The sequence below is a fragment of the Triturus cristatus genome, chromosome 1_2, assembly GCF_964204655.1.
Source record: "Triturus cristatus chromosome 1_2, aTriCri1.1, whole genome shotgun sequence".
Classification (NCBI taxonomy): domain Eukaryota; kingdom Metazoa; phylum Chordata; class Amphibia; order Caudata; family Salamandridae; genus Triturus; species Triturus cristatus.
The window spans coordinates 857073609-857099457 of record NC_140580.1 but is presented as its reverse complement, the minus strand read 5'-3'; the positions used below and the strand labels follow the sequence as shown (position 1 = coordinate 857099457).

General features: G+C 44.2%; 1 protein-coding gene across 6 annotated transcripts in view; it reads left to right on the top strand.

Annotated features, from left to right (window-relative positions):
• The window catches only part of LOC146868160 (uncharacterized), a 402248-nt gene that overhangs the window by 367681 nt on the left and 8718 nt on the right, over positions 1–25849 (top strand). For 3 of the 6 annotated variants that reach the window (XR_014962423.1, XR_014962424.1, XR_014962421.1), the window contains 3 exons: positions 5630–5691; positions 6444–6557; positions 21935–22060. Coding sequence is in view for 2 of the 6 variants with exons in the window: in XM_085609058.1 (XP_085465184.1) it covers positions 5630–5691; positions 21935–22041 (169 nt within the window). In the remaining 4 variants the exon portion in view is untranslated. The remainder of the gene's footprint in view (positions 1–5629; positions 5692–6443; positions 6558–21934; positions 22061–25849) is intronic. The other 3 variants (XR_014962422.1, XM_085609058.1, XM_085609057.1) reach the window with 2 other exon arrangements.

Below are 25849 nucleotides of genomic sequence, written 5' to 3'. Positions count from 1 at the left end.
GGGGAAATTTCTCTCTGCCTCTTTTCATCTCCCTTTTACCTCCCTCCCTCCCTCTACACTTTCTCTTCTCTTTCTACTTGTGTTGAGCAGGTGATCGCTATTTTTGTTTCACCGCCAACATGGAACAATGTCCTCATTGATTTAACTGTTCCTGGAGCGCCAGAATTTTCCTAACCAGGGGGGCTACCTCTTGGGAGACTGCTCTGAGGATGGATGCGTCCATCACTTCACAGAAGCGGTCATCCACTGGGAGGTAGGTAATCTCTTCCTCCTCCATATAGCAGCCTCTTCAAACTCCATAATGGGTATACCCAGGTGGGAGAAGAACCAGAAAGCAGAATATTGGGCAAAGCCCGTTGATTAAATGTATGTACGACAGGTGGGACTGCACCCCTGTGGTATCTTGGGGTAGAAAAAAAAACGCCTGTGTGGTCCCAAGTACACGTGTGCCCTACCCCGTAGGGTGTTAGACCTCAGGCGGTGGCTCGCAGTAAAGACAGAAAAACCCTTTGTTCTGTTTAAAAACGAGCGGTAATAAAAGCAAGCTTACCCCGTGTGACCCGCAGTCGGAACACTTCACTGTAACTGGCATTGAAATTGACGTTTTCTGGCTGCCGGAGGGTAAGGAACGCACAGCGCGCAAAGTCAGGGAGTGGGCGGACCCTCTGGCGGGCAAGACCCCTCACGCCAGTCAGTCACCCCTCGGCAGGATTGGGGAAGCAGCATCCAGGTTCTGGCTGCGGCCGTAGATGTCCGGGCCAATTCACCACTCCCCGGTAGATCTCCATAGCACGTGCCGACCCTAGTGCTTTGTTAATGTCTGCCAAGTATAGGTTGAACAATAGTGTAGCGAGGATACAGCCTTGTTTTCCTCCAGAGGTGGTCTTGATTTTATGAGATGCCGATTCTTCTGTGGCCCGGGGCTCCAGCAGCTCGAAAAGATGCCAGTGTCCGATTAATTGATTCTTTTATTAGAGCGGCCTACTAGTTCTTCTGCATGTTCATCCTGCCCACACATTTTTCCCAGCATTATACAGGTTGAAAATGTATTCCGACCACTTTGGCATGGTAGAGAAGGGTTTTGACTCAACCTCATTGTAATGAGATTACAGAATGTTGCTGGATTTTTGGTTTTCAAGGCCTCATGTAGTTCCACCCATGCCTGTTTTGATTTTCCCAGGAGATTTCCCAGACTTTTGATCTCAAAGCCTTTCTGGCCTTCAGGATCACGGCCGCTTCTGAAGCAGTATCAGTACTTTTGTGTGCTAACCTCTGGAGTTTATTTAGTTCTTGTTTAAGGACCCTCTGCTCTGGCATACAAGCTACCCTCTGGGTATAAGCACTGCCTGGCTTTTTGACCTTACTGGGGAGTCTCTCCGCTAGCTTTTCCAGTAATTTCAGCCACTTCGCCACTGAGAGCGGAGAATTGCTTGCCTCAAATTGCAGAGATTCTCTCAACTCCACCAGGGACAAAGGAGAAGACGTTGTTGACCATTTTATTCTTCGAAGCTCCCTCTTATGTACAAATTGTTTGAAGTTGTATCAGTTTATGAGTATCCCTATTGAGGGTACAGGATAGCCTTGCATGGTCGGTTGTCAGAGTGTTGCACACTTGGAAATTGCATACCCACGTGAAATCCGGAGTGAAAACACCCTCTTCCGTTTAGTGTTCTGAAGTCCAAGGCATTCAAGGAGGCCGCAAACTTCTGGCCAACCATGTCTTTCTTTACATGACCGAGAGTGATCTCCGGAATCCCCCATATGTTGTCATCTTCCTGTTGCCATGGGAATGGTTCAGGTGTTTCGAGCAAGAACATAATGAGGTTACCCCCCAAGACACTCGTTTCTGCAAAATACTGCTGTGGTAGGGCCTTGATTAACTTTAAGATATCACTAAAGACAATCTACTTTTTTGGGCTGTTTAGGATTTATGTATATGTTTCCAATAATAAGTGCTGGCATCTTTCTTCCATATCCAGAGGATGTTTCCGCTATCATCAGATAAATAAAGGTCCTAGTGCCACTTGCGAGGACTCTCACATCTGGCTTCAGAGCTTTAAGGACCAAAATTGAGGCACCTCCTTATGGAGGTCCCACCCTTTATTGGGAGTGGTGTGCTAGTAAGAAAAATTCATTTTGATCCTGCCAGCCCATAGGCATTATTTGTCAAGTTTCATGCCGGCAAATTACATCTTTAGTGCTGATTTCTTCCATTGCAAAGTTGTCAATCAGGAGGTAATTTAAACCTCATATATTACAGAATCAATCTGGTGAATGTGAATGATGTTTTGTAAGCAGGCATGGATTTTTTGGCTTCACAGGTTTATTTATGTTTATTCCCCAGTTTGCCAAAATCTTATAGTGGGACTCCACCCGCCTGGCTATCTCTTAGTTTCTGAATCATACTTTTGTGGCTTCCTTTAGGCTCTCTTTGTGACCAGGGATAAACATAATGTTGGTCAGCTCTTTCGATTCAATCAACCCCAGCTAAGGTAAGGATGACAGTTATTTAAGTACGTTGCTTCTATTTAGGATGTCTTCCTAGACGCGAGAGATAAATCTGCAAAGGGATGACTGCGCCACCATGAGCCCATCCTGATCTGCAGAGGCCAGCGGCCACCAACCAGATGCCGCTTCGGACTCCTCCTGCCTTCACTGAGCCAGATGATGACCTTTCAAAGCACAGTCAGCAATAAAGTCCGTCTCTAGAGCTGTTGCGCATGCCACTCGCCTAATAATCCTAGAGATTCCGTAGGGGCGATGCTGGCCCACCCACTCCTCCAGAACAACTCAGAATCTAAAAGTCGTGAGTTTATAGGTGCCCCAGAAGGGAATGGGGGAGAGATGGATGCTTTTGAAGTGGTCTTCAACAATCATACGTGTGAACTGATAAACTATTAAACTTGTCTTACCTCGGACGGTTTTATCCTGTGTGCTTTACTTTGACCCCATTATGAATGACTTGTTAGTTATCCTTTGCTACACAATATTCTGTAGCCTATTATTGGAAACATACCCTAAATAAGAGAATATACCATCACTCTTGTATCAGACTGCAGCTCCTTGATTAATGTTTATAGGATTAATCCAATTATGGTACTTATCTATAAAGCCTCTTGGGTTTATTAATATCAACAAGTTCTTTTTTCCAGTTTGTAAACACTTGTCATTCTCCCTCAAGAGGTCTTTCTTTTTCAAATAATCAAGTCTTACCAGTAAATATTCTATTTAAATTGCTCTTGTTGTTTTTAAAAGCTCTGCTTTCACTATATTTTTCAAAAGCTACTGAAGGATACTTTGACTTAGAAACAATATTACTCAGGATTAGTGTACTAACCTGTTGTGGCGCCTGCTTTGCTGCGTTCCAAGGGGATTTCATGGATTCTTATGCCTTCTTTCCTTTTTGCATCTCTGTGGTAAGCTCCCTGAAGATCTAACTTAGTATATATATTTGAGCTTCGGACTTGGTCCAACAGTACCAGGATTCAGAACAATTCTTTATTGTGGCCTTGTTCACTGCCTTATAATCATTACAGAGTTGATTAACATACACAACCCTCTCATCTGTTGAGGAGAAATTATTATTGGTACTGTGATAGTTAAGTGACGAGGGATTTTACAAGTGTTTGCCAAATATTGTGAGATCATTGTTCTTCTCATTTCTCCCAATAAATTAATCTCTTTTCTTGTTGGGTTATCTAGTTGTCCTGGTTCAATTCCTCGCTTCTTGTGGCAGCTGCCACTTTCATGGAATTTTTGGGTCTGGTAAGGCAGTCCTGAGCAAAATGCCCAGGTTTACCGCATTATAGGCAGGTGTTTAGTTTGTGCCTACATTCCTTTTCTTCTGCAGTTAGGGATCCTTGAAGTGCCTTGATATGCATGAGTTGTACATCCTGTCCTTTGTGCTCCAGTTCCTTTCTTTCAGGTTTTAATATTACTACTATAGCATCACCTCGAGGCCTCTCCCCCTTTCGTTCTTCTAACCGGTGCTCCAAATCGATTATTAGGGCAATCGATTCTGAGCAGTCCTGTGGTAAATCTAAAATATGAGACAGGGAGCCTTCAGGTTGGCTCTTAATGTCCTGTAAAAATAAAGATGTAATGTTTTCCCTTCAGGCCATTAGCTTCTATGACTAAACAATTAAAAGTCATAGTATAGGTTAAAAGGTCTTTGGACCTTCGTTTTAGGTTTAGGAACTCCTTATCACTTGATAGTATAAATACATGCTTTGCAAACAATTTTCTAATAGCCTCCTTGAATTTCCTATGGTCATATAATATTGGATTATTATTTTCAATCACGGAAATGGACCAATTGGCCTCACTACTTCCGAGGTAGGAAATTACAAAATCTGCCTTTGCTACATCATTAGGTAAAGTCTTCATACTACACTGGACACACTGGACATGGAGTTGACATGACTCTAATACTTTGTACTTGGAAGTGTCTCCGTAGAACTGCTTGAGGGCTGCCAGTAGGATGGAGGTAGGAACCGTGTCATTCAGTGGTTGTGTGTTTGAAGATGCAAGTGTTGGTGCTGCATTATGACTTGATTCTCCTAACAGTTGTAAGTGCAACATGTAGCAATTTAAATTAGGAACAAATGGTCCCTGAATAAAGATGGTTGTAAAATGAGACGGTATTCCTTAGAAATTCCCCTATTCCATGGGTGATACCAAGTTTTCTATCTTTACAACTCATTCCATAGTTCTAAATTCTCCTCCCTTAGTGCTTAAACCTCCTTCTTGAATGTTTGCTAAGGCCTATGCCAAATCATATACCCCTGAGACTGTTCATCATATCCTGTGCGTCAGTTTAATCCAAGACCACCATGTCGCCCAGGTGGAATTTTTTTTGCTTGCCTTCCTGTCACACTTGCCACTCACCTGGAGATTCACGAGAGGCCACAGGGGCGAGTCTGGTCTGCCCGCTGCTCTTCAGAACAACTCAAATCAGAGTCTTAATGTTTTGAGATGATAGGTGCCCCAGAAAGGAAGGAGGAGATGGAAAGAGAATGATGCTTTCTAAGTGGTCTTCAAGGATGACACTTGGCAACTGATAAACATTTTAATCCGTCTTTTTTGAAACGGCCTCTGTCTCAGCTTGGTGCTTTCCTTTGACAAATATCTGTAATTATCACAAACAGGAATTAACTATCGCCGGACACAATTATGAAAATAATTGAGTTTTCTTTTGCTATACAACATGGTGCATAATCTTCATGGGAACACACTCTAAATAGGAGAAAATGCAGTCACTCTTACATCGGATTTCACATCCTCGATTAATGTCTCAAGGGTTAACCCAGTTGTGGCACTTCTCTAGAAAGTCTCTTGGGTTGATTCATGTCAACGAGTTCTTTTTTGCATTCATAAACACTTGTTATTCTTGTTCAAGAAACCTGCCTCTGCCAAATAATCAAGACTTAGAGCGCACGAGTTAATGTCTTTTAAAAAAATTGGTTATTGTTGTTTTTAAAAGCTGCTCTGTGCTTTCAGTATGTGTCTCAGATGTTGCTCTAGGTTGTTATGACTTAGAAACCGTGTTACTGAGGATTGCCATGCTGCACTCCTGAGGGCATTGCACGGATTCTTACTTGTTCTTTCCTTTTTGTGTGTGTTCTCTTAGGGTTGCTGCCGATCCAAGAATGTCTCCGCGTGGCCATGTCACAGTAGCGGGAGATTCTACAGGTTAGTGAGTCTTGGATTCTTTCCGTGGCTTTGCGCTTGAACACAGATTAGGTCCTGATTGTAAAGGAGTCCGATGAGTTACAGTCGCCTGTTTCGGATATCTTGGCCATGCCACCCTACCATATCCCGCCACACTCATCCCTCCCTCCAAGTGCTGTCATTTTAACCGCAGCTTATCTACCAAAGCCAGGGAAGGCCCGCCACATGCCATTACTGCAGATCCTTTGGGCTGGGCCTTAAAAGCAGGATATAATTGGGTTTGTTATTTGTTAAATTACTGCAGTGATCTGCAACCCCACATATGTTATAGACTCATCTATCCAATGACGGAGGGATTAAATGGGATCAGAGTGGATCTAAAAGGTTATCTATATATGTGGTTTATATAATATGTCTCTTCCAGTTCATACCCTGCTAATGCCTCCACTAATTATCGACTTGTCTGCCATTTGTACCATGGGGGAGCAAACAATAGTGGTGAGAATGGGCACCCTGCCGCTTCCCCCTTTGTACCACTCCTGGTGAAAATTCCTGCATTGATCTTAATACATGCCATAGGATCTCTGTTTCGGTAGAGGATACAGATTAACAAACTAGAGGCAGAGCTGAAAGTTTCTAGCATTTTGTCCAGGAATCACTAGTTAACAGAGATGAGCTCTTTCCCAGTGTTGAGTGAAAGCAACATCGCATTCTTTCCCATTCAGTGAATGTTCTGTATTACATGTATTTTCATTTTTGTATTGTCCATTCAGCTTCTTCTGGGAATAAAGCCCAATTGATCAAGATCAATCAAGCCTGGCAACATCGTCCCCAACCTAGTCACCAAGATTCCTGTGTACAGTTTGGCATCTACATTTAATAAAGAAGTGAGGACGTAGGATCTGCATTGTGTGTGGGTTTTGCCTGGTTGGGAACGACTGTTACCATGGCCTCTGTCATAGATAAAGCCATTTAGCGAGCATGTGTGAATGAGTTAAGCAACCTTGTCAGAACAGAGGCCCTTATTCCAAACATTTTATAAAATTGCAGGGACATGGTTTTAGGGAGTTTCCATTTTGATTAGTTTGTCTAGTTGTTTTGCTTGTCCAGACGGCAGTGCCAGTAATGATGAATGATGCGTTTATTAGGTACTCCATATGCTCAAGGTCACATCCTCAGGCTGGCAGTATTTATTGTATAAAGTGCTAAACACATTAGCTATCCCAAGGTCATCATTCTTTAGCTTTCCACCTTCATCCCCAATAGCTGTTAATCTGTCCCATGCCATTTTGTCTTTCAGATTATAAGCCAGCATTTCCCCGCCCTTTTGCCTCCACTCTAATAATGTTTCATCCTTAGCAGAACATATTCAGCATTGTCCTTATCCAAAACCCTATCCTGTGTCCTGACTGCTAGGAGTCTGCAACATATTTTAGTGACAACGGTATCTTTTTTATCCCTTCTAGTTCTTTTAGTTGGGATTCTAAGTGTTCCCTTGGATCATATCTGGCTTTATTTTGTTAAGTGGGTGCTGATATTAGTGGCGTCTAATTATCATTTTAACGGTGTCCCAAAGGATGCTATCTTTCACTGTCCTCATGTCATTCTCTCACATTTATAAGAAAATTTAATCTTGTACTTGTCTCTAATGGAGTTGACATGCAGTAGGCCGATCCCTAGCCTCCAGCTCTTGTCAGGTCGGGTACTTGTGAAAACGAAATGTGGCAATGAAATTAGGGTGTTATCTGATATAACTATGTGGCGTATGTCTTTCCTATGTGTGGCCAGAAGTAAGGATAAAGACACCAAGAAAGTGATGTAGTCTGAAGGATGATCTATGTCCTTCCAAAACATGGTATGCTAACCCCAGGTTGCCTAACTGTCAAGGACTGAACGCTGATATCTGTTAATTACCCTTTTTGCTTAATCATCCAAGGAAAGGGACTCCCATTAGCCACAATGCCTCCCTGAAGTATAGTATACATAAAAGGTGTCAACTGTCTCTGTAAGAGGGTACTCATTAGGAGGAAATAATGACAAAGGATAAAAAAAACTCCTTGGCAATCATATAGCTCTTGACTGAAGATGGACTTTAGAACTGAAGAGCAATGCGTCAGATTCCCCTGACATCTTGGATGAGAAAAGATCCCAGAATTATACCCAGAAGAAGACTCCAGTAGTAGCTCCAACTGCTATAAGAAAAAAATCCAGCACAACAATAGAACACAAGAGAGTGAAGAAAGAATCAACACATTTGGGGATAGGAACACATATGTTGTGGTGCATCCTTCACTTGGAAATGTCTCCTTATATATGATCTAAAGAGTAACACCTTACAGAAAAAGATGCTACTTCTTCTTGGAGTGGGAACCTCAGATGACATCCCATGGACAGACCACTATCTCCACCATCTTGGAAAGGGAAGTTTACAAGCTTGTCCACTTTCCTGGAACTCATCGCATTTGTTTGACAAGCCCAACTTTGACACTGTACCCTCTTTGATGAATTCTGCAATTCAGACCTTAATGCCCAGTGCTCCAAGCAGCTCACAGAACACCCCTCAGGGTGACTCAGAGCATGGAGATTTCAGAGCGATCCAGATCACGGTGTCTCTCAGCCTTGCTCTGAGAGTGGTGTTCAGTAAAATGCTGCCAAATAGTATTTGGAGCACTCCTCCCTCTCCTGAACCCATGTACATAACTGTAACCATTCGCTTCCGATAGCTAGCCTGCTTGACTCACCTTCATGTTAAATCAGTCAATAATCCTGTCTCACTTTTTTTTTTAGATCCCCCACTTATGACCATGACTCCCTCAAGGGTCTGTGAGATATGCATAATAGCCTTCTTCAGAAATCTCTGCTGTCCAATATCAGGAGCATAAATGTTAGGCACAGTAAATCTAAAAGAGCCCATTAAAAGCAGCCGGGTCAAGAATTTACCTTTGTCATCCAGTATGACTTTCTTTATTTCACATGTTGTGGCACCCCCTGTTTTGATAGCTCTTTAGGAACACTACTGTCCTGTGAACTCTTGATCCCCAAGGGGGAACCCATTCTTTTTAAGTGACTTTCTTGAATCTAGCATATTGCTTTGACAGGGCATTAAGACCTTTGGCAATTAAGCTATCAAGTTTCAACCCAACTCCTTTCAAGCAATGTCTTCAATGTTTAAAATAGCTTAAGAGCTTGTTTTCTCTTTCCGAATTCCTTGCCTACCCCTGAGTACACTAATATACCTTTTCCTAGATCGGTGAATCCTCCTTTGAATTCCCTGTGACAGTAACCACAGAACAACAGTCCTATCAAAGAAGTTAGATAGCAGAAGTTGCCAAACACTATTGTTGACTAGGATACATATCCACATCAGAACATCGATGCTGTACATTGTGAAGACTTTGGACAAAGGGTATGTTCTACCTTCTCTCCCTTCCTCCCAACTACCTCAGTTCCCCATCAGCCAGGCTTTGTCCCGTGGAGGCACCTGTACACTTTTTTCTTTAAACTTTATTTATATGTTCAAGAGTAAACCATGGTACAGGTGGCAAGGAGAAAAAAAAATGGAACCATAGCAAAAATCACAGGTGTCATTGAAATTTCACCACAATACCACCTCTCCGCTGACTCCAATCCCCATTCTCAAATATGAACACATTAAGCATTGCAGACCAGAATTCTAAATCTTCTAGGAGTTTAGCATCTGTTCTAAGTGTTTTCAGCTGAATTTCCTTTGCAATAATAACCCACTCTTACACATCTCACTCACAGGACGCTAGGGACATGCCACATGATCTCAGCCTTTGAATAGCAATATAGTGTTTAACTGCCCCGAAAGCAGCAAATTTACATTTGACCTTCAGTCCCTGGGGCCTGGGTATAAGGGTGAATAGGCAAATGTTGTACTCAGAGCATACTAGGAATATTTACAAGTTCCACTAATTTAGGTACAACCGCTCACCAAAATGTTTACAGATGTTCACAACTCCATGTCATATGAAGGAGGTCCACTCTCCCACTTTGCATTTTGGGCACTTTGATGACCTTGTTGCAGGGATTCTGCTCATGCACAGAACTATGCACAGAAAACCAGGACCTCAGTGAACTGTGGTGTACCAAAAAACTCACCTCAGTACCCAGAACCCCTATCCGACTACCATCAGTGTCTCATTCGTTCTCCATACTACAGCAAAGCTACCAATGATTAGACAACCCAGAACAAGCGACTTAGGGTACTCTCAGGAATGGTGGGAATCAAGAACACTCTTTCTTTTTTATTCTCATACAAGTCCACAACGTGAATAATCAGAGACACGGAAAAGTTTGAAATGTTTATTTTTAACTACGTGCTCTAAGATGCAGTATTTTGGCTAACATAAGCAGGCAAATGATTAGAAATAAAACAATCAGCATTGTTACAATCAGTGGAGAAGTGTGGCTCATTGATTAGAGCGGCAGACCCTGATGCAGAGGTCTAGCCCGGGACCAGGGTTCAATTCCCCGCCTTGGCGGGTCTTGGGCTCAAAAATTCCACGGACCTGATAATTCTCGCCTTGGTGCCTATTCCAATCATGGAGTCCCACTCTGCAACTCTGGGCAATAGCTTGCTTAATCTCCACAATGGCCCCCACAATGCTAAGGCTGCCTGGCCTCCACCTTGGGGGTTCCTAGGAGTGGATGCCTCACAGGGAAAGCCAGGATGGGTTCCACAGTGCTATTCGTACAAGCGCCTTGAGACCCTTGTGGGTGAGTAGTGCGCTATACAAGTATCAATTTTTTACAATTCCATAAAACACAAAGGGAGAAATCATGCTAGAATGATAGTGGAAGCAGGGCTTATAGCGCTTTGTGTACCACCCTCCCCTGGCTAGGAACAAGTTTTATAATAATAGAAAGTCTCTAGGTTTGAATGGGGAACCCCATACCTCCAAGATCAGCAGAGGTGAATCACATCACAGGATCAGCAATGCTCTCTGTAGTTGGAAAGGTTTTCTCCAAGTGCCCGCACCATGCATGCAATGCAATATTAAAGGCACCCGAGTTTCAGATATTTGCAGCTGTGTGCGTGTTGTTGTGTCTAGAGCGTGGGCCAATCAACCTGAATCAACAGCATACATTGTTATTATGACCTTGAAGACTTCTGCACACAGTGTACAGACTAAGGTCGCGGTGTAAGTCTAGGGATGTGAAAAACAGACCGTTCTCATGTGAAGAAAAGCAAGCAGTTTAACTTACAATAGCAGTTACACGTAGTGTTGTGTGCAAAAAGCGGCAAAGTGTCAAAATGGCATTTAAACTTCTAATACGCTTATGCTAACATAGCAATGTGTGCAAGCAGAACCCTGTTTTCACTACACCCTCCCCTGATCAGACCACGAACAAAGGGGAAGCAACTTAGGAACACAGAGTTCAAGTTCGAGTGAGACAGAACCAAGTTCATATTTTGCCAAACTGGATAACTGGAAGTGATAAGTTTGAACTTGTTAGGTAAAAAATAAAACAGATCACAAAGGGGAGATACAACGCCCATCATCGTAAAAGGAGGGGAAAAATCATATGCTTTGAAGATGGACGAGAGCCAATTTAATCCATCAGCGTGTAGGAACAGTATGTTGCAACAGCCTCCAAGAGGAAGTCATTATTATCGTCAAAAAAGGATTCAGCCATCCAATTTAATAAAGTAAATGAACATACATGTTCTTCAATAGCTGGAGCCTCTAGCACCATCAGAGGACAACTTGCTTGTTCTTCGAGGTAACTTTGTGCCAGGAAGTCATGTGCCGCTGCACATATATCCCAATTCCCTAGAACTCCATGTGCAGCCGCGCAGGCCATAATCTCGATACCAGAACAGTCCAACTCATGAGCCACTAAGGGGCTCATCAGTCGATCATAATCCGGGGCAGGAGACACCATATTGGAGAGGCACAAATCCAAAGCCCATTCAAAGAAACAATCCAGGCAATGGAAGACAGGTTGCACGCAAGTAAAATATGAGAACCGGAAGGATAATCCATAGGCTACACTCAAAGTGGCCAGAGGTAGTGTTCCATAGTATTAAAGCATCTGGTTGCGAAACTGGAACAGCCGGGTTAGGTTGTCTTGTGGCACAGATTGTTCAGCCATTTCGGAGCAAACAAATCAACAGCAGCACACCGGTAGCCAAAGGCGAGAATTAATGGTAACCCGCCGAAGATGCTGGAAAAAATATAATGAAAAAATGCCGGTATCACACCAAATATTGTTAGAAACAAGGTCACAAGGCCGGAGCCCACAATTTTGAAAAAATGCGCCAAGCCACTTGTTGACGAGGCATTGAATATAGTGTGAATTAGAGCGCCAAAATAAAGTGGTAGATCAGTATTCAAAAGCGCATGCACCTCGGTGCGGGTGTTAGCTACGTGAAGGACAAATGTTTCACGAGAAGAAGTTAGGGCGACTTCTTTTTGGGACAATAGAGCCCTTATTCTGCTCATCTTGTTGAACTCTGCTTTCAAGGTCGGTATGGAAGGCCAGATTGATATATCGAGTCTCCCATGCGGAGGCGGGAAGGGCACATTCTTACAGCAAACTACACGTTGAGAGACAGTTACAATATACGGAATACCTGCTAGCATCCCGCAACACGCTTCATTATTTAAAAGCAAATAACTACCGTTAGCTAGTAACGTGAAAGTGGGTGGAATAGCTTGCACTGGATTCCCCTTTAGAATGCAAGCTAAATTCGGGCCTTGGATTTTACACGCGCCGTGCAATTGTATATTCTTGCACACTAGTGAGTGATTAGGTGTAGAAGTGCACTCCTCACCCTTCAAATAAACTTCTTTTCCCCCTCTCAGGCATCTGTATGTGAATGGGAGTGACCAAACTTCATGGAGAAAATCGCTACCCAATGGTTCATATCTGCCTAAGGCATAGTGTTTCATACATGAACTGAACTTAAACAAGGGAAAAGGTATTGTTATTAACCCATAAATGAGCCATACAGCTGAGTTAGATTCAGTCACAGAAAAAGGTAAAGGTTCCAACTTTTCGATGTGTAAAAGCGAATATGATGCATCCTTCATGGACATGAACTGTTGTTTTTCAGTCAGATTAAACAGTAAAACAAGCATTTACAATGCAACGGTATCGGCATTGTTAAAGTTAGAGCTATTGGCATTGCTCATGACATTATTTTTGTTTTATGTTTTTGTTTTTAAAACATTTAAAGAAACGGCATTGTCATGAGCAATGCCAATAGCTCTAACTTTAACAATGCAGAGACCGTTGCATTGTAAATGCTTGTTCTCTTACTTTTGAAGTAGCTGGACTGGAAGCAACTGAAAGACAATCTGCAAATGACATGGATCAAAGTGGATTAAGTTGCGAGTAGGGTGGCTGGGTCGGCAGATGATGTTTTTACAGCAGTCCCTCCCTCGGGCTGGAGACAGCCCAGTGAGTGAGTGTTTGCTGCTGGAAGGAGGGCGCAGCAGGTCAAGAGATTACACATTAGCGAGGCTGATTGTCGCCCTCCTCCTGATGGTTGTTAAATCAGACAATAATAACACTTGTTATCTACAGTGCTTAGAATCAGCAGACGTGTGGTATAAAGCGCTGTATTAAAAAAAACATGTTTTTGTAGTTATACTGGGTAAAGTCAGCGCTTGGGTGCCCCTTGAGGTGCTATATTAATATATCCGAAGAGAAGCAGCAGCGCCATGGTGGTTGAATGATCACCACCCTAGGGTGCCTGTATGCCCGGGTGTCGGTGGGCAGCTACGGGGGCTCGGATGGCCCAGTGCATCCTGGCACCTCATTCAATCTAGTTTCCAATCTGCCTTATTTATTCCTGAACGCTTCAACACATCAGGTTATTCTGGGAGTTGAAGTCCTGGGTTACTTCCAATAGACGCACTGGGTTGACAGGTAACGCACCGGAGGAGAAAGACCGCATTGGAAAGGTTGTGTCCTGGTGACGCGTGGTCACCTGATACGTAACTCTGTGTAGGAGGATGTCACAGCCTGTCCATCCTACTCTGCTCGCCCCAGCCCCACCAGCCTGTCGCACAGTGGCACCTAGCACCCACTCCAGGAGCCTGCCACGCGGGTAAGGACCGAGACAAACCCCGCATTGTCAGCACGGCCTCTAAAAGGCAAAGAGGGGTCAGGAGTCTTAAACCGCCCTCTCCCTTGCGAGCACAGAGCAGAGACTGAGCAGGGGAAACATAAACCCAGAACTGCCTGCCCCCCCTCCCCCAGACAACAAAACAAGGCAGACAAAGGAAAGAAACCCGCCTTGGACGGCCACAAATTAAGCCTCCTACCAGAAACGCCAGCACTTGAAAAACAAGTGCGCGCCTCGCGCTAAAAGGGGGGGGGGGGGCGGCCCAGAGCACACAAAGGCCCCGACAACCTATAAAATACCATAAGGACGCTATAGAAACACTCCCACCGGACTGGGAAGAGACCCCCGGGATGGATATTGGGAAGAGACCCCCGGGATGGATACTGGGGAGCTGCGGCCGTGAAGGATGGGAGGAATGAACACTAGTGTCAAGAGACGCTGCGGTACAGGGACCCGGGGCCCATATTGCAGCACCGTTGGCTCCCGGTAACAAAACCGACCCCTGCCCTTCGGGCCCACCAGGAATGAGCCCGGTGCCCGCTGCAGGAGTGTTATGTAATGCACATAAAACATTCATCCGCCTTTAAAGTGCGGTCTGTTTCTCAATACACCCGTGTGCGTTCAGCAGGAGACGACCACCCGCCTGAGATTGGAGGAACCCTCTGACTCAGTCACAAGTTCAATCGATTCCCCCCCCACCCTCCCTGAGCAAATCCAATGCGTCCGGGCTCCACTCTTACAAATAAACCAAAGCAATGAAAAGTTAAGAAGCTGCCGCCGCGAGAGTCAGGTCAGTCATGCTGCTTCCACCCAGACTGGCGAGGGAGCCGCAGACTGAAAAGTAAACTAGCAAGACCACTCGCCATGCGTAAGGGTTCTCCCCCTACCCCCCCTCCGCTCCTTCCTCAAGTAGATACCAAAACCAGGCCAGAACTTGAACCCTCATACTTGCACCCACTCGACCAATCTCCCCCAAAGAGCCCGGGGTGACCGCCTTGTGCAAACAATAGACGCCCTGATCAGATCACAGCAGCGGCCACCAAACAAGGCAGACAAAGGAAAGAAACCCGCCTTGGACGGCCACAAATTAAGCCTCCCACCAGAAACGCCAGCACTTGAAAAACAAGCGCGCGCCTCGCGCTGAAAGAGGGGGGGGGGGCGGCGGCCCAGAGCACACAAAGCACCATGTGAAACCAGACAACCTGGGGTTAATCCTGACTTCCCCACTTTAACCAAATTGTGCGATTCTACACTAACAAAAATGTTTGCAAGCAGCCGTGGTATCCACTAACCTGCTGGTCACCTAAAAATCTAAACCCTTCTGGTGTAAATTTGAGAGTTGCATAAACGACACAGAAGACCCTCAAAACTGCACAATACTGACGACTAATCTCCACCAAAAAGTGTAGAACACTCCAGGGGCCATCAAAAAGCAAAATGCCACGTCCGTGCTTCCATCGGTGATCTTTCAAAGGCCTGCTAGACCAGATATCATAGTCGCTGCTGCCCAGATGTTTTAATGGTACCAACTCCCAGCCTGAATGCACGCCACAGGACCGGACTGAATGGAGGTCACCCCATACAAACCCCCCTGACGATACGCCCTTGGGGTCGGGGACAGGAGCCGGGCCAGCAGCGAGCAGCAGAGGGAAACGCAGCAGATGAGGCCGGGAGAGCAGGAAAGGATTGTATTCAGGGGACTCCTTTCGTCGTGTTCCCGTCTCTGCTGGGACCCAGGATGGATGGATGAGCCCCTTGGAGAGATGCCATTCAGGGCACCGGGGTGAAGCGCTGCCGCCGCCCCTGCGTGACCCAAGCACACTCATTTGTTTCGGGCATGGGTAGATTGGGGGGGCAGGGTACATACCTGTGTACCTGAGTTGATGCAGAAGATCCCTCGCTGGCGACATTGCCCTCCTGTGCTTCACCCTCGTGATCCTTCTGCCTTCACAGAGAGAGAGACACAACCGCCTTTCTCCGAGGCAAAACAGAAATGCCTCGGAGAAAGGCAGCGTCGTTTTCGGATTCGGGGGCGTGTTTTGCTGTTGTCTCCTCCTTGAGACTTCTTGCAAAAAACACGCCCCCCGATCCGAAAAGGACGGGGCCTAATCTGAATGACTGACCTCTTCTCCAGTGGCTGGCCAGCATTCAAGAGGCCAGCCAATGGAGAACAGGGGAGAAGAGGGGCTGGTTCAAGCCCCTCTTCTCCAAGTCATTAAATCTCGACTTCCGGTTCTGCCTTCGGCAGACCGGATGGTCCCGAGACCTAAACAGAGATGAGGTATGCATGTAGTCCCAAGGAACTTTCCCAGATTTCAATGTTTGTAAAGTCCTTGCACACTGCATAATAGAACACAATTGATTTTGACCATGGTATAAAACAGACACTTCATCCTGTACAATATCCACAACAGATGAAACAATATTATCTAATGTGTATATTCTGGAAGAAAGAGTATTAATGCTATTATCAATGACAGCAAGCACTTTTTCCATATTAGCTTGATCAATAGCCCTCAATCGAGAAGCAGCTTCAATTTGAGATAATTTCCAAACTTCGTTGTAAATAGCATATACCTATCTTTTGGACCTGCCTCCCACAGGGCCTTTAACAAAATTACTCAAATCAAATCGTCAGTCAGTTGGGACAAATGAAGTTTAACTGACGCTAAGGTGGAATGTTTAAGCCAGTTTTGACACAACTTGCCTACTGAATTGGTAGTAACAGAATGGGAGGTTTCAAAACGGGGGTCCACCCTAACCTGTGTATAGCCTGGGGCCAGACCCAAAAAACGATGTTGGCATGAATCCGCATTTTTGTGCCATAATAACCATCTTTGGGGATCTAAGTTGGAAATATTGAAGGAGTCATTAGTAATTAGGGTCTGCAATTCATCAAGGGACATATCTGTGTGATTGTCCCATGTAGGATAAGCACAGAGATCAGGAATGGTAGGGGCATTCATTTTTTTAGAAGTAGCCAATCCAAAGCAAGTACTTTGGAAAATACTAGAATTCAAAAACAACATGTGGTTAGGGATGAGGCATGCACGATGTAAAGCTCTTATGCCTTGCACCTGCCAGCTTTTAGAACCCCAAACAGATTTAAGATCAATTGTATCTTTCCACAGCTCATAGCCCCCTATAGCTAATTGATCCATAAAGGACTTTGAATACAACAATTTAGTGTGCGTGAGTCTAACTTTGGAAGTGGACCCAGCAGTCACTTTAAAATAAAAGACTTCAGGATTGGATCTACTAAAATCAGTAAAATATGTACATTTTTTCAATAGAGTTTTCGAACTACCTTCAATGGGAGCTGGGCAGTGTTCCCATTGTATATAATTAACCACATTTCTAAATGTATTAGCTTTATGCAGGAAATGATTGCCATAGTGCTGGTAACAGAATAACTCTGCATAACTCGATGAATCTAAGTACAAATCTTCAGCATCAAAAGCAGCATAATATTTCAAATCAGAAAAAAGAGCCTCAACGGCTTGGACATCCAATCATCAGAGCATATGTTTTGTTTCACAACATCCCCCAAAGAAACACGAAGTACATTGGGGACATTAATCACCTCTGTAGGGCCATTAATTTGAAATTGTACAGCATCCCATACAATCCCATCTAACACAGGCCAGGCAGTAATATTGACACAAGTCTGGTCCCTCTTCATGAAGTGTGATGAGGAGTGGGGTGCCAAAGTTCCATCAATTAATCTAATTGCAGATCTTTTTGTAAGATAATGTCCATTCACTAGACGAAAAAAGACAACCACAAATCCAATCGACATGAACAAAAAAATAGAGATTAGCATCAACCAAATGTAAGTCCAAGGGGGAATTAAAAAATTTCTTTTAAACCAAACAGCAAAAATAGAAATTTTTGATGGGGTACTCGATGTTGTAGAGTTAGTGTCAAATGAAAAATGTGACCAGTCAACTGCGCTTGTCTGCACACCAGGCAACGACACATCTGTGGGATAGGTATACTCAGTATCTTCATGGGGATCACCAGCAGGTGGATTCAATAATGGATTAGTAACTGTATGCATCTCGATGGCAATGTCAGGCCTGTTCGTATTTGCCGAGGCCAAAACAGAACTTCTCAGCATTGCTGAACTAGAGACCGCTGGAGTCATACTAAGAAGAATCGGCCACTCGTTGTAGCTTGACATTGTCAATGGAGATGTACCTGTTATCCTTGCGACCAGGAAGTGGAGGTAAAATGACTGTTCTTGTACCTTGCACGACAAGCACTGGAACAGGTGCACGATAAGAGGGGCCGAACTCCTTCTTGTTCTCCACCTTCTCGCGGACCAGGTCGCCAACTACCAGGTCGCCCACTCGAGGTAGCCAGCCAACTATCGGAATCTGAAGTGCAGCATCAGTTGTGGAGGGCAAGTGTTCTTTTGCAAGACTATCTCAAGCCTCATGTAGATTCTGTAACACAGCAGAATGATCATCTACTTCAAAGGGTGCGGCCGACGCTGCCATGTCTAGACCATCAAGGTTCGGGACAAACATTTTTATGCCAAAGAGCATTTCATATGGGGTCCACCCACCCAGGCACCTTCTAGGGAGATTATTAAGTGCACGTTGTACGCTATACAAATGGGCCAACCAGTTCCTGCCAGTACCTAAAACCCTAGCTGTCAAGGATTGCTTTAAGCCACCATTGATTCGCTCCACAACAGAATTGCCCTCAGGCTGGTATGGAGACGAAAATTTGACTTGGACTCCCAAAGACCTCATGGCTTCTTTGTATGCCTTAGAGGCGAATGCCGGACCCTGGTCCAAATGGAGGGTACCACATGCAAAAATTCCCACAAAGACACGCAAATCCCTTATGACAGTTTGAGCATCATCACTCCTTTGTGGCCAAACCCATAGAAAGCATTGCAACTAAGATGAACTTGTACGCAGTGTCAGAGGAGAAAGGACCGCAGTGATCTAGATAAACACACCCAAGTGGTTTATTAGATATTAATGAAGAAAACAGCTATTAACGCACACCCATAATAAAGTTATAAACAGTTGTATATCAAACTCATGTTATGAAACCAATAGTCGGAGTAATAATATACTCAGTGTCCTTTGACAAATCCAGAGTGCTCCAAAATTTCCATAAAATAATTCAAATGGAGTTCAAATCTTCACAAAACATATTCTTTTTAATAGTTCATCTTGTGTCCCAAATCACCCAAAAATATTTCGCAACAGCCAACACGTGTTTCGTCCGTACATATGCGTACTGTGACTTTCTCAAGGCTAACAAGTCAAATACTAGATTAAATGGCGACGTCCAAGTCAAGATAGGTTCAAAAATTTCACAAAGAGGCTGTATAAAGATGTCATCAATTCTAGTAAAATACAAAGCGGAATAAATTGTTGTCCATGTCGACCAAAATAAATCACTAAACACCCACAGAAGTAAATGGGTCAATCAATCGCTCCATGGAAATCAAATTAGATCCATAAGTATCCCAGTGCGCTTGATAACGTTCCCACACGAAAACGTAGTCCGGATTTGTCAAAGGACACTGAGTATATTATTACTCCGATTATTGGTTTCATAACATGAGTTTGAAATACAACTGTTTATAACTTTATTATGGGTGTGCGTTAATAGCTGTTTTCTTCATTAATGTTTCTGGATAAGCTGTCTTTTCAACTTACCAACGGCACTCCTGGGTAGTGAGAGCCTACAGCTTCCTCAGCACCCCGCTATACTTATAGCATTTATATACCGAATACGCCAATAACTTTTCTAATTACTTCGTTGCTACTTATGAGGTGCGGTTTTTTCAATTGTTTTGGAACACTACTACCCTTTTGTGTTATATTTTGGTTTATTAGATATGTACAACTGTGTTTGTGGTGGACACGCAGCAGGTTTAATCTACTGGCAAATGTCACAAGTAATGACATAATCATGAGTCTGTTTGTACAATCCGCGCCACCAGTAACGTTGCTGCAAGATAGTGACAGTTGCTGAAACGCCTGCATGAGCCGAGGCCATGCCTTCGTGAGCGGCTATTATCAAGGAAAGTCTGTGGTCTGCGTTGGGAATCAATCTGCCACTAACATCGTTAATTCTCACATAGGGAACTTTATCAGGACTTCAATGAAAAGAGTATTTAGAAGGGAAACTTCTAGGGTAATTATCTCCCTTCTCTGTCGCAGCAATAGCTGCCAAGATGTCATCATCAATCTTACTTTTGGATCTTGTAACTGTTGCTACTAGATATGTCGCCACTGCTGTTTTCGCTGCTTCGTCAGCTAAACCATTACCAACAGCGTGTACTCCTACACGCTGGTGACCGAGAGTATGAATTACATTCACAAGAGGCAGATGTTCTTTAAGGTCTGCAACTCAAACCTAAAGAATTTTATGTTTGATTGTGCTACCTTTGGAATCACAATATTCATTCAAAGTAGGTTGTATCAAGGCATATAGCGGCTTGATACTCTGGGCATAATCTGGAATGTAAGTATGCCCGAAATTTAAAAAAAACCAGCACAGAATGTAATTTTTTCACAGTTGTTGGAGCGTGCATACATGCGCATTTCTCCAAGAAGTGAGGTGCTAGAGCTCATCCTTCGTTGTTGAGTACATAGCCCAAAAACATCACTGTGTACTCTGCAATGTGTGATTTTGCAAAGTTAAATTTGTGACCGAAGTCCGCAAACATGTCAATGATGCGGTCAACGCGACACAGGTGAGGTCCTGGTTTCCTGTGCATAGTTCTGTGCATGAGCAGAATCCCCGCAACATGGCCCCACGTTGGATAAATTCTATTAATTCGCAGATGGATAGTATAGGTGAGGTGGAGGTAATTAAAATCTGTCAGCTGGAACCTCGTGTTACTCGAAATTAGCTTCACAAACTCCTGAGTTGAGTCCCATTCTTTATCTGTTAGTGGTGACCCCAAATCAGCATCTTATATCTACCGAACTGGAAGATCAGACCTTTGTCTATCAGTCTTCAGCACCCTGTTTAACTGGGAGACAGTGTATGTAGCCCGAGCCATTCCAGTAACCTGGAAGCTGGAGGCAGCCAGAAACTTGGGCCAAATCTGCCTTGCTGTTTTGGATATTTTTACGTAGTGCAGAAACTGACCAGGACCTAACCCAAACTGGAGTTGTGCCTCCTCAAATTAAATAAATCTATCTCTCAGATACAGGTCTCCCATGGTCAGAAATCCCCCCTCCTCCAAATGAGCAATAAATATATATCTCTGCTAATTTTGCGAAAGGGTTATAACCACCAGATTTTCAAGGATCTAGACAATGGGGAGTACTTCAGAACCCTTCAAATCTCAGTCTGCCACATGTCTGCAGTATGTTTATTTATAAACGGGCAGTGGGTGTGTGCACCTCCATCCCTCTTTAATGTAATGGGAATGGGTTCCTCCTCTCAGCATTCCTTCAGTATCTGTTTTTCCCAATTGACCTCATCCACGCAACAAGAGGCTGTGTGTTGGAGCTGAGCTTCAATGTAGTTGTCAAAGTTCCACTCACCAAAATACCAGGAGCCTGTGGGAGCAAAGAGAGTTGAATTGAATTGAGTCCACCAAGTCCCCTGATATTGACCCTCAAAATATGATGTTCAGTTGTTATTGGTGGTTGATCTCCAAGGAAGTGGGGTTTGGGTTGGAAGAGAAAAGGTGCGTAAGCTGTAGTCTGTGGAAACCTCAAAGTCTTCTGTGGCCTGGACTGCCTCGGAGAGTATGAACTTGTGTCAGTTGACTTCCTTCATAACACACTGTTGGAGCACAAACATTAAACATCAGTCACGTTTACATATGTCACATTAGTTTCCATACACACAGTGCGTGACCATCTAATCATTAATCACCTTACCAATAATTATAAGTGAGAATACCGTCAATTTCTCTAGTTGAAGCTTAGAGGTTTGCAAATCAAATTCTCTGTGCCATAGTCCTTCCCTATTTGAGCTAAGGAATTACGTGGTATTACAATGAAAAGAAAACCAGAGTGATACAGTGACTCAGTTGGCACTCACCAAAGATCTTGGTCTTAAACATATCTGCTAAATTGTCCACAGACTGTTCACAATGTATTTCCAAACTTCAATGCTTGGGTGTGGTCAAAAGTGTTCTACAAGTTTCTAAGATTTTCTCTTTTTTTCCAGGTTATGGACTCCAGGCTGACACTGAGGAGACGAAGCCTAAGATCACTGGATCGGCAGGTGACAGGCCCCCATTGGAGCTAAAGAAGGAAATCTTGGGAGAACCGTGACTGGAGAGCATCCAACCAGGTAGGTAAGAAGCCAAGCAAAGGCAATTAGGGAAATGTGTTGTATTTATACTACTTAGACCAAAATAGCTTCCGGATCTCACAAGATATGCAAATCTGGCAGGACTGTGAGCCTAATGGTAAGTGCAATGGGAAGTAGGGAAGGAGCAGTAAGTAGGCCATAATGTTTAGAGTGCTTCTGGAAAGACTCATGGGTAGAGGAGGAAAGGGCCAGGGGTCAACATGGTTGTGGTAATATGCATGAGAATTGGAGGGATGGACAAGGGGGTTAGCATGGTTGTGGAAATATGCACAGGAAGCAGAAGGAGGGCCAATGAAGCTGCAAAGAGTCTGTAATGACTCAAGGGAGAAATGTACCAGGTGTGCAGAGGGCACAGGGTAGTGTGGGTTGTGACAGTGATATCATTTTAAGTCAGGGAGACCTAGCCCAGCCTCTGCTCTATCTAATTTAATAACAGATAATTGTAGTCTGCTCCTCTTGGCCGCCCAAACCAAAGAAATAAGAAACTAATTTATTTCCCTAAATGTGGATCGAAAATTAGAATTGTAAATGATATAAGCAGTGGGGCAAGAGCACCATGTTGGCAAGCGCGATATGACCTATTCTGAAGACACTACCCATATTACAAGCATATTGTTTACCTACAGTATGGGCTATCTGCTCATCTAAGTAACTAAATCTGTTCACTTCCCATTGTAGACCCACATCTGGTAGGTTTTCTGCTGTGGCTCCTACCGCCTTCCCCTTGAGGAAAGCCACCAGCTTATCCTGATTTACCCTGAGATCAGATGCCATCCCAAATCGCTCCAATCCTTTCCACAATATCCATAGAAAAGCATGGGGCTAGCTAAGCTAAGCTAGAGTTTCACCTGCGTACATAGATACTATTATGTGTTACATTCTCAATCTTGATCCCTCAATCCTGCAGCAGATCCCTAAGCCTAATCGGCAAAGGTTCCAGAGCTAGGTTGAACAATAAGGGTGACGAGGGACATCCCATACAAATTCCAAGTGTAATCACCCATCTGTTGGATACCATGGGCCCGATCTCTCTCTAGCCATGGGCTCAGTACATAGCAATTCCACTCAGCCCTGAATAATTTTTGCAAACCCCATCTCATGCATCACCGTGGACATCTGTGACTTAATAGTGTCAAAAACTTTTTCAATATCCAGTGCTATCAAGGCACCTACTATCTCCATTTCATGGGTGGTATGCAAGACATGTGTGAGCTGTCTGAGGTTTAGCAATGTGCTACTCCCCGGAATAAAGCCGTACTGCTCTTCAAGCACTAACTACCTATAACATGTTTGAGTCTACTTGCCAATACATTAGCTATAAGTTTAATGTCAGTATCAATTCTGGGGAGAGGTCCGTAAGAACTCCTCTCTAATAGTCATCGAGCCCCAATTAATATCAAATATATCTCATTGCCTCCTTAATTTCCAATACAAAACATTGGATTGTGCCGAGCCTGCGGGCAAAGTCTCCACAGGAGGACCCGGGGTCTGGGCAGAGCACAACAATAATCAATCACCAATGGTGCATGATCTCTCCAAGTTACAATCTGATAGTGACAGCATCCAAAGGCAAGGTAGATCTGTATGCCCATGTGTGCCCCACACAACAACTCCATCTGATGTGTTCCTGCTTATATGTACTGACATTTATCCAGTATTGGGGTGTATTTCGTAGATTCAGATGCCTGAATCATTCCCCGTCGTCGAGATGGGAGCTTGACGGTAAGATATTCAAGCAGTGCTTTAAAAGCTTCATAGGCTATAATGGCCCTAGGCCATCTAAACAGTAGCCTATCTATGTCCTTTTTAAAAAAAGGATTAAATGTTGGAATCCAGACAATCAGCTGTTAGCACCCTCTAGAACACTCCCAGCAGAAGTAAGTTCTCTTCAGATTTTCACTGCAATTCGTGTGGAACGGAGTATCCTTAAGTTCTACTCAATTTTCTCTTCAGCTTTCTCAAATTTTGACAAGTCCGAAAGAAAATGCCTTTTCTGCCCATGTAAAACATGTGGCAAGAAAAGAGTCCATGTGGATGATCTATTTAAGGAGTGTATTTATTGCTTCTACCCAAGGCATGAGGTGAGAGAATGTAAGATCTTCCACACCTTCACAAAACCCTCATAGGCAGAGAGGGAAGGTTGTTATTGTGGGTTCAGACCACTAAACACAAGTCGCATTCTTCTGATGAGGAAGATGACAGAGCCTCTATTTCCCATAAGAGGGACAGATCGAAGGACAATTCCTCAGGTGGAGGAAGAACGAATCATAAGCCTTCCCAGGACTCCAAGACTTCAAAAAAAGAGAAGGTTGCTAAACACTCCTCTGAGCTGGCATTATCTGTGCCTTCTACGCCTGTCGGGAAGGAAGGAGATCATCTTAGAGCCTTCTTATCAGTTCCTCTGGGTAAGAAAACCCTTAAAAAATCATCGTCGACGATGCTTCCTCTTTCGTTGACGACATTCTGTGTTACATCAACGAGGCCGTCGTCTATGGCAACTGTGATGATGATGGCGAACCAAGCTCCTATACTATCTACTGGAGTCTCCGCATCGACGACGAGGAGCCCATCGTCGTCAAGGACCGTCGACGCTCCCTCGTTGACTAAGATGCTGTCGGTGAAGATCCCGACGATGACAGATTCGTCGCCGACATCGATGAAGATGCCGTCGACGAGTGATTACTCAAGCCATCAAAGTAAGAAAGACGTTCCTACCGCCATCAATGCAAGAGTATAGCAAGGTTTCGCCCTTGCTTCTGTCACATCTGCTGGAGGGTTATTTGAAGAGGATGAAGATGATGGCCTTTATGAGGTGGCTTACAGCCCATCTGAGCTTCACTTAAAGTTTCAAGATGCTGATGATGAGGAGGATGAGGACGATAATGATGAGACACAATACTACCAGCAGGGGTATATGGCTCCGTGTCCCAGTTACCAATATAGTTTTCAACCAGAGCCACACCCCAGGGACAAGGCCCATCTGCCACCATCATTGATACAAGATCTACAGGCCATGTTGGCGGATTACTGACAGAGGTTTCTGCCGCAACAGAATCAGCCAGACAGGCAGTACCTCAATTAGATCCTACAGGTACGCCAGCCGCTCAAACGCCTAGCACACCTGTGAATATTCCGGACCCCGGAACAGCCGACCCTGGACCACAAGACACTTCATCCTCGGAAGAGGATAGAGAGGAAGGTGAGCTGCCAGATCCAGTCTCTGCTCCTGACCCTTGGGATTACTATGTTATTGCAACTCCCTCCCCTCCTCCGCACCTTCCATCAGACTCTCCTCCGGGAGTTATCAGAGGATTTCAAAACCTAATGCAGAAGGCAGCCAACAGTTTTTATCTGCCTATTGTAATAAAACAGACCGAATGCTTCTTATATGACTGCAAGGAAGACACAAGAAAATTGGTACGCTCCATACCTATTATAGATCATATATGACAGGAAGGCATTAAGATACTGAAAACACCAGCGTCCATACCATCATTGCTGCCCCATGTTGAGAAGAAGCATAGGGCTCCAGATGACTCTCCTTCTTGCCTCATTGGGCATCCCAAGCCAGATTCGGTCATTTCTCATGTTGTAAAAAGACGCTCTAAAAACCCTGCTACCGCGATTACTACTCCGGATAAAGAAGGGCATAGGATGGACATTTTAGAAAAACGTTTTTCTTCTATGGCAGCTGTGACAATTAGGGCAGCGAATGCTCCAGCCATTATCGGCGGCTATGACCATCAAATGTGGTCTGACATGGCAGGG